Source organism: Ovis canadensis, chromosome 1 (assembly GCF_042477335.2).
Source record: "Ovis canadensis isolate MfBH-ARS-UI-01 breed Bighorn chromosome 1, ARS-UI_OviCan_v2, whole genome shotgun sequence".
NCBI lineage: Eukaryota > Metazoa > Chordata > Mammalia > Artiodactyla > Bovidae > Ovis > Ovis canadensis.
The window spans coordinates 41,735,250-41,752,917 of record NC_091245.1 but is presented as its reverse complement, the minus strand read 5'-3'; the positions used below and the strand labels follow the sequence as shown (position 1 = coordinate 41,752,917).

Sequence of the window (17,668 nt, the reverse complement as noted above, 5' to 3'; positions counted from 1 at the left end):
AAATTAAAAGACACTTACTCCTTGGAAGAAAAGTTATGACCAACCTAGAGAGCATATTCAAAAGCAGAGACATTACTTTGCCGACTAAGGTCCGTCTAGTCAAGGCTATGGTTTTTCCTGTGGTCAGGTATGGATGTGAGAGTTGGACTGTGAAGAAGGCTGAGTGCCGAAGAATTGATGCTTTTGAACTGTGGTGTTGGAGAAGACTCTTGAGAGTCCCTTGGACTGCAAGGAGATCCAACCAGTCCATTCTCAAGGAGATCAGCCCTGGGATTTCTTTGGAAGGAATGATGCTAAAGCTGAAACTCCAGTACTTTGGCCACATCATGCAAAGAGTTGACTCCTTGGAAAAGACTCTGATGCTGGGAGGGATTGGGGGCAGGAGAAGGGGACAACAGAGGATGAGATGGCTGGATGGCATCACTGACTTGATGGATGTGAGTCTGAGTGAACTCCGGGAGTTGGTGATGGACAGGGAGGCCTGGTGTGCTGCGATTCATGGGGTTGCAAAGAGTCGGACACGACTGAGCGACTGAACTGAACTGAACTGAATCCAAACAAAATCTTGGAAAAGAAATCTGCTGGTCTCCTGTCCAAATATAATGCATCCCATGGTAGTAATACAATATAAGAATTTTAGTTTAATAATGTACATAAAAGTGTTTGTTCAACTGTAAATGACAAGCTTTATTTTAAAGGAAATCATCCTCTGGCAACCCTGCTGGAGGAAAGAAAAAAAGAGAAAAAGAGATTCATCCTCATCATATGTATATAACTGCATTCTAAAGCAGTCTTGAGGATTTTTCACATCAAGTTTGGGGTCACATGTCACTGCTCTACTCCTGGAGCATGGCCACATGAAAGCAGATTGCAAGGCATGAGTCATTATACACTGGGATTTTTGCAAATAAGGTACTTCGTGAGGAAGAATGTCAAAAGAACATTTTAACAACTTCTATTCATCTATAGAAATAATGATTTCCCAGTTGTGAGTTAATTACAATACTTGGAAAATGCTAAAATCCTCATAAATATTTTGGGTAAATTATAGTGCAAAATCTGAATTTTGTAAACTTTGAAAAGGCACATTTTCATGACATCTCCCAAGCATTTCTGAGAGCCTAAAGGTATTAACTTCATGAAAACTTTTCAACCTCTAGAAGAGTCTTCATCAAGAAGATACCTCAGAGGTAGATTTCTGGGGGACCATAAGAAAAATCTATTTCTCAAATCTATTTCTCAAATAAGTTTAAAGTAATGCTCAAAATTCTCCAAGCCAGGCTTCAGCAATACGTGAACCATTAACTCCCTGATGTTCAAGCTGGTTTTAGAAAAGGCAAAGGAACCAGAGATCAAATTGCCAACATCCGCTGGATCATGGAAAAAGCAAGAGAGTTCCAGAAAAACATCTATTTCTGCTTTATTGACTATGCCAAAGCCTTCGACTATGTGGATCACAAGAAACTGTGGAAAATTCTGAAAGAGATGGGAATACCAGAGCACCTGACCTGCCTCTTGAGAAACCTGTATGCAGGTCAGGAAGCAACAGTTAGAACTGGACATGGAACAACAGACTGGTTCCAAATAGGAAAAGGAGTATGTCAAGGCTGTATATTGTCACCCTGCTTATTTAACTTCTATGCAGAGTACATCATGAGAAACGCTGGGCTGGAAGAAGCACAAGCTGGAATCAAGATTGCTGGGAGAAACAGCAATAGCATCAGATATGCAGATGACACCACCTTTATGGCAGAAAGTGAAGAGGAACTAAAGAGCCTCTTGATGAAAGTGAAAGAGGAGAGTGAAAAAGTTGGCTTTAAGCTCAACATTCAGAAAACGAAGATCATGGCATCTGGTCCCATCACTTCATGGGAAATAGATGGGGAAACAGTGGAAACAGTGTCAGACTTTATTTTGGGGGGCTCCAAAATCACTGCAGATGGTGATTGCAGCCATGAAATTAAAAGACGCTTACTCCTTGAAGGAAAGTTATGACCAACCTAGAGAGCATATTCAAAAGCAGAGACATTACTTTGCCAACAAAGGTCCATCTAGTCAAGGCTATGGTTTTTCCTGTGGTCATGTATGGATGTGAGAGTTGGACTGTGAAGAAAGCTGAGCACTGAAGAATTGATGCTTTTGAACTGTGGTGTTGGAGAAGACTCTTGAGAATCCCTTGGACTGCAAGGAGGTCCAACCAGTCCATCCTAAAAGAGATCAGTCCTGGGATTTCTTTGGAAGGAATGATGCTAAAGCTGAAACTCCAGTACTCTGGCCACCTCATTCGAAGAGCTGACTCATTGGAAAAGACTCTGATGCTGGGAGGGATTGGGGGCAGGAGAAGAAGGGGACGACCGAGGATGAGAGGGCTGGATGCATCACTGACTCGATGGATGTGAGTCTGAGTGAACTCCGGGAGTTGGCGATGGACAGGGAGGCCTGGCGTGCTGCAATTCATGGCGTTGCAAAGAGTCAGACATGACTGAGCGACTGAAATGAACTGATAAGAAAAATCTGTGGGTTCGTTAAGTGGAGGAAAAGAAACAACTACGAAATGTGGGACCAACTGAGAACTCACCCTGAGGAAGGGATGATGTGTGATGGGGTGGCTCAAAATATTACATGCTTCTGTAAACTGCTGGACTACTTTCTTCAGTTTACTTTGAAACACTAGCATCTGTGCGAATGGGGTCCAAGGCATACCCTTGTAAAAACGCAGCTGCAGCCTTACAGTGTAACTGCACTGGGCAGGCATGGATGTGTTCAAGATGTCGGGAAAATAATCACCATCCTTCATTCTTTCCAGGGAAGAGCATGAGCAGGCTACTTTCTCCTTACACATCCCAAGACATCAGCACTACTAAGAAAACTGATCGGTAGGTGTAGAACGGTGGGTGACTTTGGAATATGAAGAACCTCAGGATATGGGGCCGACTAGGAAGATGCCTCTGAGCCAGGAGAGGAGGCCAGCAAACATCACAGGTTTAACGGACCCCAAGGGCAGTAGGGGATGGAGAAGGCTGCAAAAATCAAAGTGAGAAAGACCTTGTTCTTGGGAAAGGAGGTGGAAATTCACACTGCCTTTCCTTTAAACTGCTCACACTGAGGCAGGAGATAGATGGGCCCCGACTGAACAGTCTCTCCCCTGTGGAAGAAACTCCGTAATAGCAGAAGCTCTGTAAAAGCAGGATGATGAAGGAGGCTGAGCCCTGCCCAGACAAGAGATAAAATAACCACATATATTCTTGAAGCGAAGGACACATCCCTGACTACACAAGGCTCCTTGGAGGTCAAAAAGGGAAAGGGCATCACCTCATAGTAAGTGATGCTGACTACCCATAGGCCTCTTCACTAGAATCCATCTTGACTAAGAGATGAGCACACACACATGGGAGGACCCTGAGACATATCAAACATGGACTAAAGAACCAGGCAAATCAAAACAATTGGCCACAGGAAAACTGGCAGAAATGCCCCATAAAAGTGATTCCAACCACCACAAAGGCATGACTCTCTGAGCCCACCTGTGTGTCTATCCACACGTACTGGACTATTTTTCCTAATAAACACTTTGTTTCACTACTTTCTATCTTTGTGGGAATTGTTTTTCTAAAAGCCAAAGCGCCAAGGCCTTGTCACTGAGCACTAGTGACTAGTTCCGTGTTCTCAACCTCCACAACCTGACCTCACTCTCTAGCCAGGAACCAAAGCCCTGCTTCAGGCTGCTGCAGACCAAGGCCACTCGAGCTCAGCACGACCCCACTGCCAAGACCCCAATCTCAGGCAGGTACCTTGAGTATTAAAGGTCAGCTATGCTAGGGTTTGGCATTCCTGTTTCTGTGGGAAAAGCATTTCAAAATGTAAGCCAGTTGTTTGGAACATGATAGAAAATTTCTTCATAAGACTACTCACTTCTGGGCAATTCTTTGTGTGCATTCTCAGTTTTAGAATATTATTAATGTGCTTTGAATTTCCAAAATATATTGTAATATATAAAGGGGGGGAAATGAACTTTTTATAAGGATGAAATAAGTGCCGAAGATTTGAGTTACCAAGATGAAACTTTTGCACTATACGTTCATATCAAGCAATGCTTCTTACCGACATTTATTTCTTAAATAATACTGAAGTTTATTACTTAAATGACACGTATGTGTTGCAGAATAAATGCCTGTTTCAGACACTTAGCAAATCCAATAGCCTATCATTTCGATAAACCATTTCATTAGTAGCCACATTAGTGTTTCCATTAGTGTTTCCAACACATTAGTATTTCCATCCCACAAATACTCTACATGAAGGACTTTGTATCATCCTGGAAATATAATCAAGAAGCAATGCTGGAGACTACACACTAAAGCTACACTGGCTATTTAAAATGTGTATAAGCAACAAAGGAACTTTTGCAAAACGTAGTATTAACAGTTTCTCCATCTTAGGAAAAGAAAAGCTATTACAAGCCAACTACACATCCAAAATGGTACCTTACAACTTATTGCTATTATTCTAATGCAGGACAGATTATTGCTTAAAACTGCACATTTCAGAACACCAAGAAATTTTCATTTTTTGGGTTACCATTTATGCAAATCAACATCAGAATAAAGACTTTTAGTTAAACTTTTGTGTTAAAAGTGGAGTTTATTACAATACAGTAAGTGCAAATGTCATTAAAAATGCTGGTTAAAATCATAAAGTGTCTATATAATTTTCCTAGTATAAATATTGGAAATAACAACTTTAACAATTCTATAAGTACACAGTACACTGAAAACATAAAATCACGCACAGGGCTAAATATCACTGCACATTATCATTTTAGGTATCACTCTTCTGATCCCAACATCATTCCAGAATACAAAGGGGTTACAAACATCAAGGTTTCAGAGTTTTGAATGCATGTCAGTTATCATACATTAATAATGCTTTAAAATCATTGCTTATATTCTAATCAAGCAGTTCTAGTTCCCAAAATTCTTTTTCTTGATAAGTCTTGGACAAAAAGTTGAGCTACAAAAACTGTGATTACAGAACCTAGCATCACATTAATTCTCAATGATTCATTTAAAACTAGCATAAAGTGTTATTAAAAGTCCTATAGGACATGGAAGACAGTAAGTACATCACATGTAAATAAAATTAAGCAGCTCACCCTCTGCTCGCTTACTTGGCTCCATGTCTCTGTAGAAAGGAGAAGCTGAGCCATAAAGAAGTGCGGGCCAATCAGAACTGCTGGGAGTGTGTTTTGGGGGGCTTAGGGGTGCTGGTGAAGGTTGAGGGGAACAGCACAGGGAAATAACTGGGGAGAAATGTCAGACTATAAAGGGAAATTAAACAGTATTACTTGTCCAATCCTCCCCATCCTGCTGAAGCAGGGGACAGTTCTAGTCCAGCCTCCATCCACTGTCTCCCAGCAGGGGCTCTGTTCCCCTCCACTGTGAAGACAGCATTTGCTTTTTAGAAAATGTGAAGCCATGGCTGTTCGCTATTGAGCACATTTCACAAATCTGAGGAACAGCCTATAAATTATAGGTTTGGACACTGCACAAACATCAAGGAGAATCTGAACCAGGCCTCAACATGAGGGGAAGGGGAAACAGCTTTTACAAGCTGCTAATGCCCACACAAGCTAAGTGGTTCAGCCAAGGGGACAGCAATGCTTATTTCTTCATGAACATGCTTCTCAAACTCTCATGTGCATAGGATTCACTTGAGATCTCACCAAAGTGAGCTGGGTTGTGGGTGGGGCCACAGGTTCTGCATTTGTAGTTAAGCTCCTATGGACCACACTTTGAGATGCTGATGCTCCTATGGACCATACTTGGAGAAGCAAGAGTCTGCAACACAAAGAGGGGGCCACCTCCTTCTCTCTGAGCCACAAGTATATGTTGGAAGTCCTGAGGAGAGCTGAGATAACCCCAGTGTTATGGACCCACCCAAGCAGATCCCTGGGCTGCAGGTGGAGATGTGGCACGCAGAGTGGGCAAACGTATGTTAACGTATTTTCTGACAGCACCATACTATGACTATATGAACAGCTGAACAACATGACTCAACTTGAGTGAATGGAGAAGTCTACTGGTTGGGAATAAAATTAAACTTTTCCCCATGTAGTCCTCCTTAAAGTGATTACATGATTACAAAGGTATAAAAAACCAGCGTATTAAATTTCATAGTAAAAGGCCACATGTGCACACATATACAAACAGCATGGATTCTAAGAAATTAAATGCATTTTGTCAGGATAAAGCACGGGCTACCACTGCTCCCAGCTAAAATCATCTCCTCTTCCAAATACAAGGAAGAAACCTTGAATTGTAAGGAAAATCACTGCATTGCCTGCCAGCACCAGGCCACAGGCTCCCCATTTGATCTGAAACACAAGAGGATTAAAAAGAGGATTAAATCTTTATATTGTACTCTTTGCAAATATATTATTTTCTGCGTCAGAAACAGCCAATGAAATACTAAATAAAATTGCTAAAAGGCTTAACAATGTAATAGGCAGGAGATGGTGAACAGTTCAGTAATTAGTCTAATCATTTCGTGATGCTTGTTAATTAAGTCTGGTATCATCCTTAACATTTTCCCCATTAGACATACTTCTCTACTTGTTTTCATGAGACAATGACTGCCTTCAGTAAAATACACAAAGCAAGATTAGAAAGGGTCCAATTACAATATTGGTTACTAGAAGTCCTGGATATATTGCCTTTTCTCATGAGGATATGAACTGGAGAGTTGCAGACTGATTTGTTTCTTTTCCAGGCAAAAGATTTTAAATAATACTCTGGATGCAACTAAAAAGAGCTTTCCAGCGTGGCAGATGGTTTTCCAGAGGCACAGTTGGGGATGAGAGTACCCTCTAGTGGGCATACTTTGTTTCAACAAGCGGAGAACATCAGTGAAAATTTTTTCATAAAACATGATGCAGTATTTGAAAGATAAAAATAGGAATCCTTAGAGAAAAATTTAAGAAGTGCTAGTCTAAGGCACCAGAGGGATAAGATCATGCCCATCTTACATTGAAAAACCTTCCGTGCTTCTGTTATCTAGACAGAGTTCAAACTGGCCAGGCATTCCAGACCTTCCCCAGTCAGGCTTCTCCAGCCTTTCTAGCCTCAATCTCAACCTCTCCCTTTTTGCTCCATCATATTGGACTACTCTTTAGTCCATACATTTCATTTCTGCATTTGAGAACCATTCCACATGATTGTCTTTTCTACTTTAATCAAAATAGTATTTATCCATAGAAGCCACATCAAATACCAGATGTAATTTCTCTCTTCTTGGTGCGCCTATGCCATTCTGATCATGTTTTAATGACCACATATAGTACACTTATGCTATACTTACCCATCAGGCTAGTTTCTGTTCTCTTTTGAGAACAGAGACAGTATCTGGTTCTTATTCCGAGTGTCCTATAAACAGTATATGCTCTGTATACTACATGAATAAATAGCACTTGTGTAGGTCTGCTATTCAATGTCCCAAATAAGAGTCTCATGAAATTGAGACAGTATGTAACTGGGGGAAATAAAAGCAAATAGTATGGAAGACAGTGAATGTCAAAGAACTGAATAAATTATACCCATAATGTATATTTTGGAGATAAAAACTTTATATTGGATACTGATTAAATAAAGTGCATATTTATGGCAAGACAAGAAAAAATTAAACATAAAATTTTCTCTTCTTGTTCAGGCCTCCTCCCTCCCCTTTGTGTATGGTGCATCTGTATTAACCAGACCTCCTTAGGAGGTAACATTGCCTCTTAACATTCCTTCCTAATCCCATAAAGGGTCATAACTGCTTAGGAGATAATCTTCCTTCTTAATGATGTAGGGGGCCACGATGACCTATGACCCACTGCTCACTTTATACATGCCAATCTGGATTGTGTAAATGGTAAATAGTATGTCATTTGACATATAACCATTTGTCTCTAAAACTTATGTAACTGTGGTTTGATCTCTTGCAGGAGAAACAGTCATCTCCTGGGGTATGATCCTCAGGTCGAGGTAAATAAAATTTTCCATTTGATTGATTGAGTGAGTGAGTGAGTCATTAATTTTCTCACTGACAATATGAAGATGTCATATTACTCACTGTATCTTTCCGTAGCTATATAGTTTTCCCTCAATATGTAACTATTGTGTTGAGAATTATGTCCATGATGCTATTTGCAGGAGAAGAATTGGGTATGAGATTGTGACTTATATTAAGAAATATATATTTATTTGATCAGTCCCCATATTCTGCACAGAGCTTCTAAAATCCTTGAAACTTCGTGATGAGAGTGACTATTTTTATGGTGGAAACCTCTGATTTATAGCCAGTCAGTCAGAAGCATGGGTAGCTACCTGGACTTGTGATTGGCATCTGAAGAGGGAGGTAGTCTTGTGGGACAGAGCCCTGAACCAGTAGAATCTGTTGCTGTCTCCAGGTAGATGGAATCAGATTTGAGCTGAATTGTAGGATACTCACCTGGTGTGGAAGGATTGCTCCTTAACGGTGTAGCAAACAACCCCACCCCCACCCCCCGCCACCACACACACATACACACACTGGAATTAGGTGACCAGGACCCCTTTTGATGTTTATTTTGGAACTAGAAAAGTATTGCTACATGAGTCTCTGGATTTCCCTACAATACGAGGCAAGGATTTCAGAATAATTCCAGAAAATAGCTTACAACAGAAAAAGCAAGAAATCACTTGGTCTGGTTAAAAGTCAAAAGAGGAACAAAGAAAGCATTTTGAAAGCATGCACAAGATATTGATAGGTAGATCTAAATCACAAGATGTTGATAGGGGAATACAGAAACTAAAAATATGTCTGGCTTTGAGTATTAAGTCTAAGCAGTGGAAATGAAACTGTGGTTCCAGACACAGGCCTGTGAAGTAACCTCGGCGATAGCTGGTCAAAACAATAGACAAGACTTACCACAGACACACGAGCAAGAATAACAGGAAATCCAAAGGCAGAAACAACAATTCCTGTAGTGAAAAAATAAGCCAGTTCCCGACAGGCACTACTTGTTGCATCGGAGTCATATGTTGCTCGTTTGGCAATGAAATGGGGGATGGGAGAGATGGCGTAGAAAATCAGGACAAACAAGGGCCAGTAAACGCTGTTGGTTGGACCCAGGAGAAATCCAAAACGAAAAGTTAGTTACATCGTAATTAAAGATACACTACTGTTTCAAAGTTTATATTCTTTTAAATGTCTAGGTCAACAATTATTTATTCAGTTGTCAACATCAGTGCATGAGATGATTATTTTCCAGGAACAGCTGATGATTAAGTAGTGATGATTAAAAATTCCTAGTACATTAAGATGCAGACAGCTTATACTGTGTTAAGAAACAATGACACAATGTAAAATCTAGAATGTTTATGGTTTTCTGTGTTACTGAGCTGTAGTTTCTTTAGGGTCAGAATCCTAACTTAGTCATCTTTGCTTTCCATCTAGAACATAGCACAGTGCCTTGCACATGTTCATTCAGTAGAAATTATCTGAGTGTGTGCAGGTTGGAAAACTTTCAATTTCTTGGAGTAAAACTCAAGATTCCTTGCCCTGGCCTACAAAGCCTCACATGATCTGGCCAACTTCTTCCATTCATTCCGTGCCATCTTCCCTCATTCGCTTCATCTGTAACCACATTAGCTTTTCTATTTCTTAAATACTCCCTCTGCCTGGAATGCCCTCTCCTGACTCATCGACCTGATAAACTTATTTATCCACAAAGTCTCAGGTTAAGGACAACCTCTTCTATGCAGTCCTCCCTGACTTTACCAGGGAAACTCAGGTTCTCTTTCTCGAAGCTCTCACTGTACTTTGTACACATCTCTTCTGACTGGACTGTCTGCCTGTCTCTCACTTGTAACTAGAACTGCAAGCTCCCTGAGGACAGGACTGCGTCTCATCATTCTTGTATCCCCAGCTGGTCCAGAGGAAGTCTTCAATAAACTCTCATTAAATGAACACATCAATTTTGAAAAGAGCTTTTCTCTGCACAAATACAACTAACTAAGGGACTGGGTTTGTAATTTGGGCTTCATTTGGAGAAGGCAATAGTACCCCACTCCAGTACTCTTGCCTGGAAAATCCCATGGAGGAGCCTGGTAGGCTGCAGTCCATGGGGTCGCTAAGAGTCGGACATGACTGAGCGACTTCACTTTCACTTTTCACTTTCATGCATTGGAGAAGGAAATGGCAACCTGCTCCAGGGTTCTTGCCTGGAGAATCCCAGGGATGGGGGAGCCTGGTGGGCTGCCGTCTATGGGGTCGCACAGAGTCGGACATGACTGAAGTGACTTAGCAGCAGCAGCAGCAATTCATTCATTAGAGCTTGGTGCTAAATTGACCAAACTCTCTAACACCCATACTAATAGTGACAAAGACATAAAAAGAATAGTTCTTTCTGAAATAACTTACCCATAATCCTCTAAGGCACATCCCAGCATCAGAAAAGTCAGCCCAATAGCCCCACTGAAAGATAATGCCACAAGAGCTGGGAAAAATAAAATCAAGAGTTATAGGTTCCAATGGTTATCAGGGACTGGGGGAGGGGGAGAGGAATGGAGAAGGATTCTTCTGGGATGGATGAAATGTCCTGGAATTACAAAGTAGTAATGGTTGTACAACCTTGTGTATATATTAAAGACCACTTTAATAATTTTTAGAGTGTAAAGAATTTTACACTTTAAAAAGCCTAATTTTTGATATGTGAATTATACCTTAATTTTACATTTTTTAACAAAAAAAACTGCTTATTTCATTGAAAGAGATTTACTTATTTTATTGGTTGATGTTACATTTGACTAGCAAATGACAGCCTATGTCTGTTACTCTTAAATCTTCAGGTGGAGAATGAGCTCAAGCCTTTCCAGTACTCAGCCCGTCTAATGTATGAATTCCTTAACACCCATACTAAGAGGCCAGACAGCCAGTTGATACAATACCAGTGAAGGGAAACTCACTATCTCCTGAGGCAGATTATTTCATTCTGACAGTTTTCAGATGCTGAAAACCCTCTTTCCTTAAACTGTACTCCAAACTGTCTCCCTGTAATATAAACCCTTTGATCACTGTGCCTCCCCATACCACAGGGCTTCAAGTATTTGAAGATTACTTTCATGTCTTCATAGCAAATTCTTCCCAACTAGTATCCCCTGAATATCAATTCCCTGCATCTGTTGGACACTAATCTTTGAGGAGGTAGAAATGTGTTTGCTTTGTCCACTGGTGAGTGAGAGAATAACAGAGTTGTTTAAAAAATCTTGCACTGCTCTGGGTCACCAACATGGGTTCATGTTGGTAACTCTGTCACTGACTGTGTGACTGTGGTAGAAGCTGAACCTCCTTAAACCGGATTATTCAGCTGTAAAATGGGAATAATGATGCCAACTTATTAGGGAGTTTATGGGACTCAAATGAGATAACCTATATAAAGTGATTTCAGATGCTGAAAACCCTCTTTCCTTAAACTGTACCCCAAACTGTCTCCCTGTAATATAAACCCTTTGATCATGACTAAAGGCAGGCGTGCAATAAGCAAATACTGATGTAAGTATATGCTCATTTTAGCAACGGTCTTTGATAAAGGCAGCAATCACAAGCAGAGGATACTGAATTATCCAAGTACTCCTCTGAAAAAAATCCATAATACTCAAAAGTTAATCATTAGGTAAACCAACTAACATTTTGATTGCTTCCTTTTACTTTAAGAGGCAATCTGGAGAGACTTATATAGGAAGACACCTAGGAGATTTTTAAAAACATCTGGGAGTATACAGATGTTAGAGGACAAGGAAGGACTGTCAGTTTTATACATTTTTCCATTTAGTACATGTCACTTTGGGCGGGGGGGGGGGGGGGCGTTGGACAAAAGTAACTTTTCCCATATTGTTTCACTATAGATGATCTTTTCCTCATTGGTTCTGTCGGGGGGGGGGGGGGGCGGCGGGTACAGAACCTGCACCTGCCTAACCACCTGCACCACTTTGTCCTACAGGAGACCATTCAGAGCTATGAAGTATAGACCTTTTTCTTCTATTCTGGGACACTAATCACTCAAAGTTCAAAACTGTATCTCCAGTTGATGCTCTTTACCTCCTTTTTCTTTTTCAGGAATTACATCCTAGGCCATCTCTTAAACTTGGAGCTACCCAGAAATCCAAATTCACCTATCACTCCACACTCTTGCTGGGACACTGCATTCAACACAAAGCTCCCTGGTACCACAAGGACCCAGCTACATCTAACAGTTTGAAGTAACTCCTAAGAACTCAGCCTGCACCTCCAACTCCAATCCGGACTTCTCTGGGTAGTCAACATACAACTCAACTTCAACATGTGTAAAACGGAAACATCTCCCCTTCTCCTCCCAAACACACACTTCTTCCTTTCCAAGGTTCTATCTTGAAAGACTAACACCAGGCCTACACTCCATTTTCTAGAAAATCAGTAAGTCAGGGTGACTCAATCTCCCAGACCTCACTCAAACCCACTGAAAAAGATTAACTGATTATGTCCCCACTCCCCAAATTCATATTAAATATTAACATCCAGTGAGATGGTGGTAGGAGGTGATTAGATCATGACAGGATTAGGACCCTTATAAAGGGACTCCACAGAGCTTCCTAACCCCTTCTGTTGTGTGGGGATACAGCAAAAAGATATCTGTCCAGGAACCGGGAAGCAAGCCTTCACCAGACAATAAATCTGCTGGCACCTTGATTGTGCAGATCCAGCCTCTCAAACTAAGAAATAAATGTTATTTAAGCCACCCAGCTTATGGTATTTTTGTCCTAGCAATCTTAAAGGATTAAGACAACCACCTCTTCTCTTGTGCCCTCCGCTACTTATCATCCATGTTCAGACCCTTAGCATCTGAGGCCTGCCTTCACCTCATGACTCTTCCAATCTATCCTCCACATAGCAGACAGTGACCTCTCGAATACACAAAGCTGGTATCACCTTCACAGTTGCTTTCACAGCCTATGAGCTGTTCTAGCGCTGGAGGCGCACCTCTGCCTCGTGTCACATGTTCTCTCCACTAGAATAAACTCTGCCCTCACCCCAGTCCTTTGCCAGGTGAAGTCTTCTTGATCCTTTTAGATTCAGAGCAAGGAATGCCTCTTTTGGGAGACTGGTCCTATTCCCTGGCACAGGGTTTGGTAATGCCATCTGCATTAGTTTCCTAGGCCTGCTATTAAAAATGCATCACAAACTGGGTGGCTTAGAACAACAGAAATTTACTATCTCGTATCTAGAAAGGACATTTGCTCCCACAGCACCCCACTCCAGTACTCTTGCCTGGAAGATCCCATGGACAGAGGAGCCTGGGTAGGCTGTGGTCCATGGGCTCGCAAAGAGTCAGACACGACTGAGCGACTTCACTTTCACTTTTCACTTTCATGCATTGGAGAAGGAAATGGCAACCCACTCCAGCGTTCTTGCCTGGAGAATCCCAGGGACGGGGGAGCCTGATGTGCTGCCGTCTATGGGGTCACACAGAGTCAGACATGACTGAAGTGACTTAGCAGAAGACTCTAAGGGAAGACTCCTTCCTTGCCTCTTTTTAACTACTGGCAGTCGCCTGCCATCTCTGATCCTCTCCAGCTCACAGCTGCATCATTCCAAGCTCTGCCTGTCCTCCTATGATGTTCTCCCTATATTTATCCAGGCCTAAATTTCCCTTTTCGTACAAGGACACTAGTCATTGGGTTAGAGTACAACTAATCCGATACCATCCTAACTTCATTATATCTGCAAAGACCATATTTCCAAATAAGGTCAAATTCACAGACACTGGGGAGCTGGAACTTGAATGTATTTATTTGGGGGATAGAGTCAGCCTGCAATACCATCTTGGTCCTCACACTGTATCTGAGCACACCTTAGACATTTAAACAGTAACACAATTATTTCCAGCCGTGTCACACAACTGCTCATCTAACAGCAGTCCTTCTTCAAAAGTTAAATTATCTGCAAAAAGCTTCCTTAGTCCTTTTCCATTTCATAATCGATCTTTTTTTTTTTTCACTACAATGCAACTTCTAACACATTCACACATAAACATTATTATTTGATAGTTTCCGGACACGACTAAACAAAGCGTAGTGGTGCTACTTCTTATTGGTTTTCTGCACTGGCTTCAAATGGAATATTACAAAATGTACACTGTCCAAGTAAATCATGTTTACTAAATTAATGCCAATCATAAAAGTCCGCCAGAAATAATTTTAAAATATGTCTGCTAACAGTTTACACACTCAGATAAATTTCATAGCAAACACATACATGTGTTCAAATATAACCGTATGCATGTTTACAGCATATGTTGATTAACTAGAGAGGGAAGATCTTTGTGTACAAATTTCAAGGATAGGAGCTCCAACATGGAAACAAGTTATCCTACTCTATTCAAAAGATTAGACATCTAATGGGGTGGGTCCTACCAAACCAACAGGAAGCCTTCCAATAACCTCTCCCACTGCTGGCATTCCCCTTCACTCTGAAGGAGCACAGATGAGGGAACTGGTGTTCTTGGTACTCCCCTTTTAAAAATCAACTGTCCCATGCAAAAACACTCACTGCACAAAGTGAAGTTACTCAGTCGTGTCCGACTCTTTGCGATCCCATGGACTGAAGCCTACCAGGCTTCTCGGTCCAAGAATTTTCCAGACAAGAGTACTGCAGTGGGTTGCCATTTCCTTCTCCAGAGGATCTTCCCGACCCAGGGAACGAACCCAGGTCTCACACACTGCAGCAGACAGTTTACCGTCTGAGCCACCAGGGAAGACCCACTGCACAGAGACCTACTGTATAGCATAGGGAACTATACTCAGTATTTCGTATATAAGGGAAGAGAATCTGAAGTATATACGTGTGTGTGTATCTGAAGAGTTGGGCTGTACACCTGAAATTAACACGATATTGTAAATAAACTGTATTTTTTTAAAGTACTATACCACCTTCCTGTCTGTCCATAAATGAATAAACACTGATGAAAGTAATGAGAAAATCCCACCTAATCTACTCTCTACAATTAAGACAAATACAACATTTCAGGGTGCTCTTCGCTGACACCCGCCTGCAGCCAACTCAGCCCAATTGTAAAAATTAATTTACACGACACGACAGATGTAAATGTTCTAATGCCGAGAACACTGGAGACAATGGCTCGTCTGGAAAAAGTGGGAAACTCGGCAAAGTGGCAGGAAAAGCGGGGAGAGGCGTTAGGGTGAATATGACCGGAAGTGAAAGCCCAGTTTAAAACTAGGCAGAGGAGGGGGTGGGAACCGCTTCCCGAGGAACTGGGAAGCAATCCGGGAGGTGATGCCCAACCCGGGCTAGCCGGTGATTCCCAGGGAAGGAATGCTCCCGGAGAGGGCTTCGCCTGCAGCGACCCGGACACGCTGGGTGAAAGAGTGAAGACTAATAGCTTTGCAGAAAAAGGTTGAGGTTCCCCAAAACACGCCTCCACCCGCACCCCAAGGAGCGAAGAGAGCAGGCGAACTCCTTCCCACCGGGAAAGGAGGGAACGATGGCACATCTGGGGAAGCCGTTTCCAGCCCACGCGCTGAAGGCGCAGCTCCAGGAATAGCCCAGAGCCAAGGCGGCGACCCCACCGCAGGACTAGCGAGCTAGGAACCTAGGATGTACCTTTAACGCCAGCCATGTCTCCCGAGCTGGGGCCGCGGCTGCTTCCGGCTTCCTGCCACGGCCCCAGCCCCGCCCGAGGCCCGGCCCAGGGCCGTACCTAGGCTCGCGAGCCCGCCCCGCCTCGCAGAGCCCCGCCCCTGACGGTTCCAATCTCCCCGGGCCTAGCCACTCAGGGCCCCGCCCCTGCCAGGCCCCGCCCCCGCCGCGCAGAGCCACGCCCCTGCCCGTCTCTGCCCTTCGCAATCAGAGCCCCGCCCCTGTCCCCGCCACTCAGAACCCTCCCAAGACCAGACCGCATCTCCTCCCGCTCACCCAAGGAGATCCCCGTTCCTACCCACCCGTCACGCTGATGGGAGTGCACCGCAAACCCGCTTTCTCAGGATAGCGGTGACGATGCTCCCTTAGGTCCCGAGCTTCTGCATAAACCCCGAAATTGCCCCACGCTCCTCCTTTCCATTGGTTGGCCGGAATCCCGGCTCCGCCGAATCGCTGGGTCCGCGGGCCCAGAGTTCCCCACAGCCCACTAGGGACGCGTCCACCATAGCACGGAAGGGTGGGAACCGCGATTCCTGGCTGCAAGGAATTTCTGCGTGAGGATGGCGAAAATAGAGAGTGGAGGGGGAAAATAACAGTCGGTAGAGCAGGGATACCCGCTTTCTCTGGCATTACTTTCTCTAAGGCCTAGACTGCGTTTGTGTGCCTGTCTGCGTTCACGTAGCTGTGGCGGAGGAATGGATGGGGACACCAGAGAAGAGGCCCCAAGGATCCTGTTGTATGCCTGGCCTGGCCTTGCTTAATACCAACTTGAGCACTTTTCGGGCACTAGCGTTTTCTCCTTTACGCTCAGGTGTATCTATAGAAACAAAAAACAAGCTATTTTGTGCTTGAGGCTTTCATGAATATTTAAATAAACAGCTATTATTTCTATATCCTGGGCCTCAAGGTCTGCAGGTAAGCAAGGCCAGTTTAGACTTCACTGGACCACTTCGTACTCTGCTCACAGGACAGAGAGTTTTGGCTTTGTGGGTACAATCTGGAAGAGATATTAAAAACCATCTGGTCCAAAGGCTTCATTTTATCTCTACAGAAAGAGGCCCAGAAAGGCTAGGACTTCCCTGCTAACACAATTCTTTGGAGAAGATTGGACTATGGGTCACTTATCCCGCATTCTAGCTGAGAATCCCCATACCTTATGATGATGCTCCTTTTCTTTCACTTTTTAAAATTTTTCAACAGCACTGAAAGCTAAAGGAGTTCTGGGAAATCTGGGTTTCCCTGACTATAGAAATACAAATTCTCACTACCACCACCTTTCAGGACCCCTGCTTGGTTTCCTTTTTTAAATTGTACATTGAGCATATTATCGTCTCAAGACGTTTAATTACTTGTGAGTTTATGTTCCTAGCTCCTCCCATTTCTCCTCCTAGATAGAAGGTACACTTATTAAAAACTTTGTTGCTAGTCCCTAGCTCACTGCACAATTTGCAGATCCAGAGTTAACACTGCATTATTTACTTTGTAGCCTGTGATCTATCCAAGATCACTAAGAACTTCTCTTTCCCTATGCTGAGTTCCCTATATTGGGTGGCAGGGAAAACTGCCCACCACCCAAACTCTGGCAGCCTGGGTTTTTAGCTCGCTTGGTGGTGATGGTGGTTCAGCCATTAAGTCGTGTCTGGCTCTTGAGACCCCATGGAACTGTAGCCAGGCTCCTCTGTCCATGGTATTTCTCAGGCAAGAATACTACAGTGGGTTGGCATTTCCTTCTCTGGGGGATCTTCTCAACCCAGGGATCGCATACACGTCTCCTGCATTGCAGACAGATTCTTTACCACTGAGCTACCAGGGAAGCCCCCTTTCTAGCTCCCTTACCGAAGTGCAAAGCTGCACTCATGAGGAAAATTCTCCTTAACTGATGAGGATTTTCTATGGGGTCAAATCTCACATTTTCCCTTCGATTCCCAACCACCTACCAGGGGTGTGTGATTTCCCT

The 17,668-nt window shown here is 43.0% G+C and overlaps 1 protein-coding gene across 1 annotated transcript; it reads right to left on the bottom strand.

The window, feature by feature from the left end:
- Positions 1 to 4,621: 4,621 nt before the first annotated feature.
- LEPROT (leptin receptor overlapping transcript) lies at positions 4,622 to 15,860 on the bottom strand. Its single transcript, XM_069593997.1, has 4 exons — positions 15,676 to 15,860; positions 10,441 to 10,516; positions 8,947 to 9,133; positions 4,622 to 6,373 (listed from the first exon to the last, which is right to left on the bottom strand). Exons 1-4 carry the CDS (start codon positions 15,689 to 15,691, stop codon positions 6,257 to 6,259), a joined length of 396 nt encoding a protein of 131 aa, XP_069450098.1. The 5' UTR covers positions 15,692 to 15,860; the 3' UTR covers positions 4,622 to 6,256.
- Between the last annotated feature and the right edge of the window lie 1,808 nt (positions 15,861 to 17,668).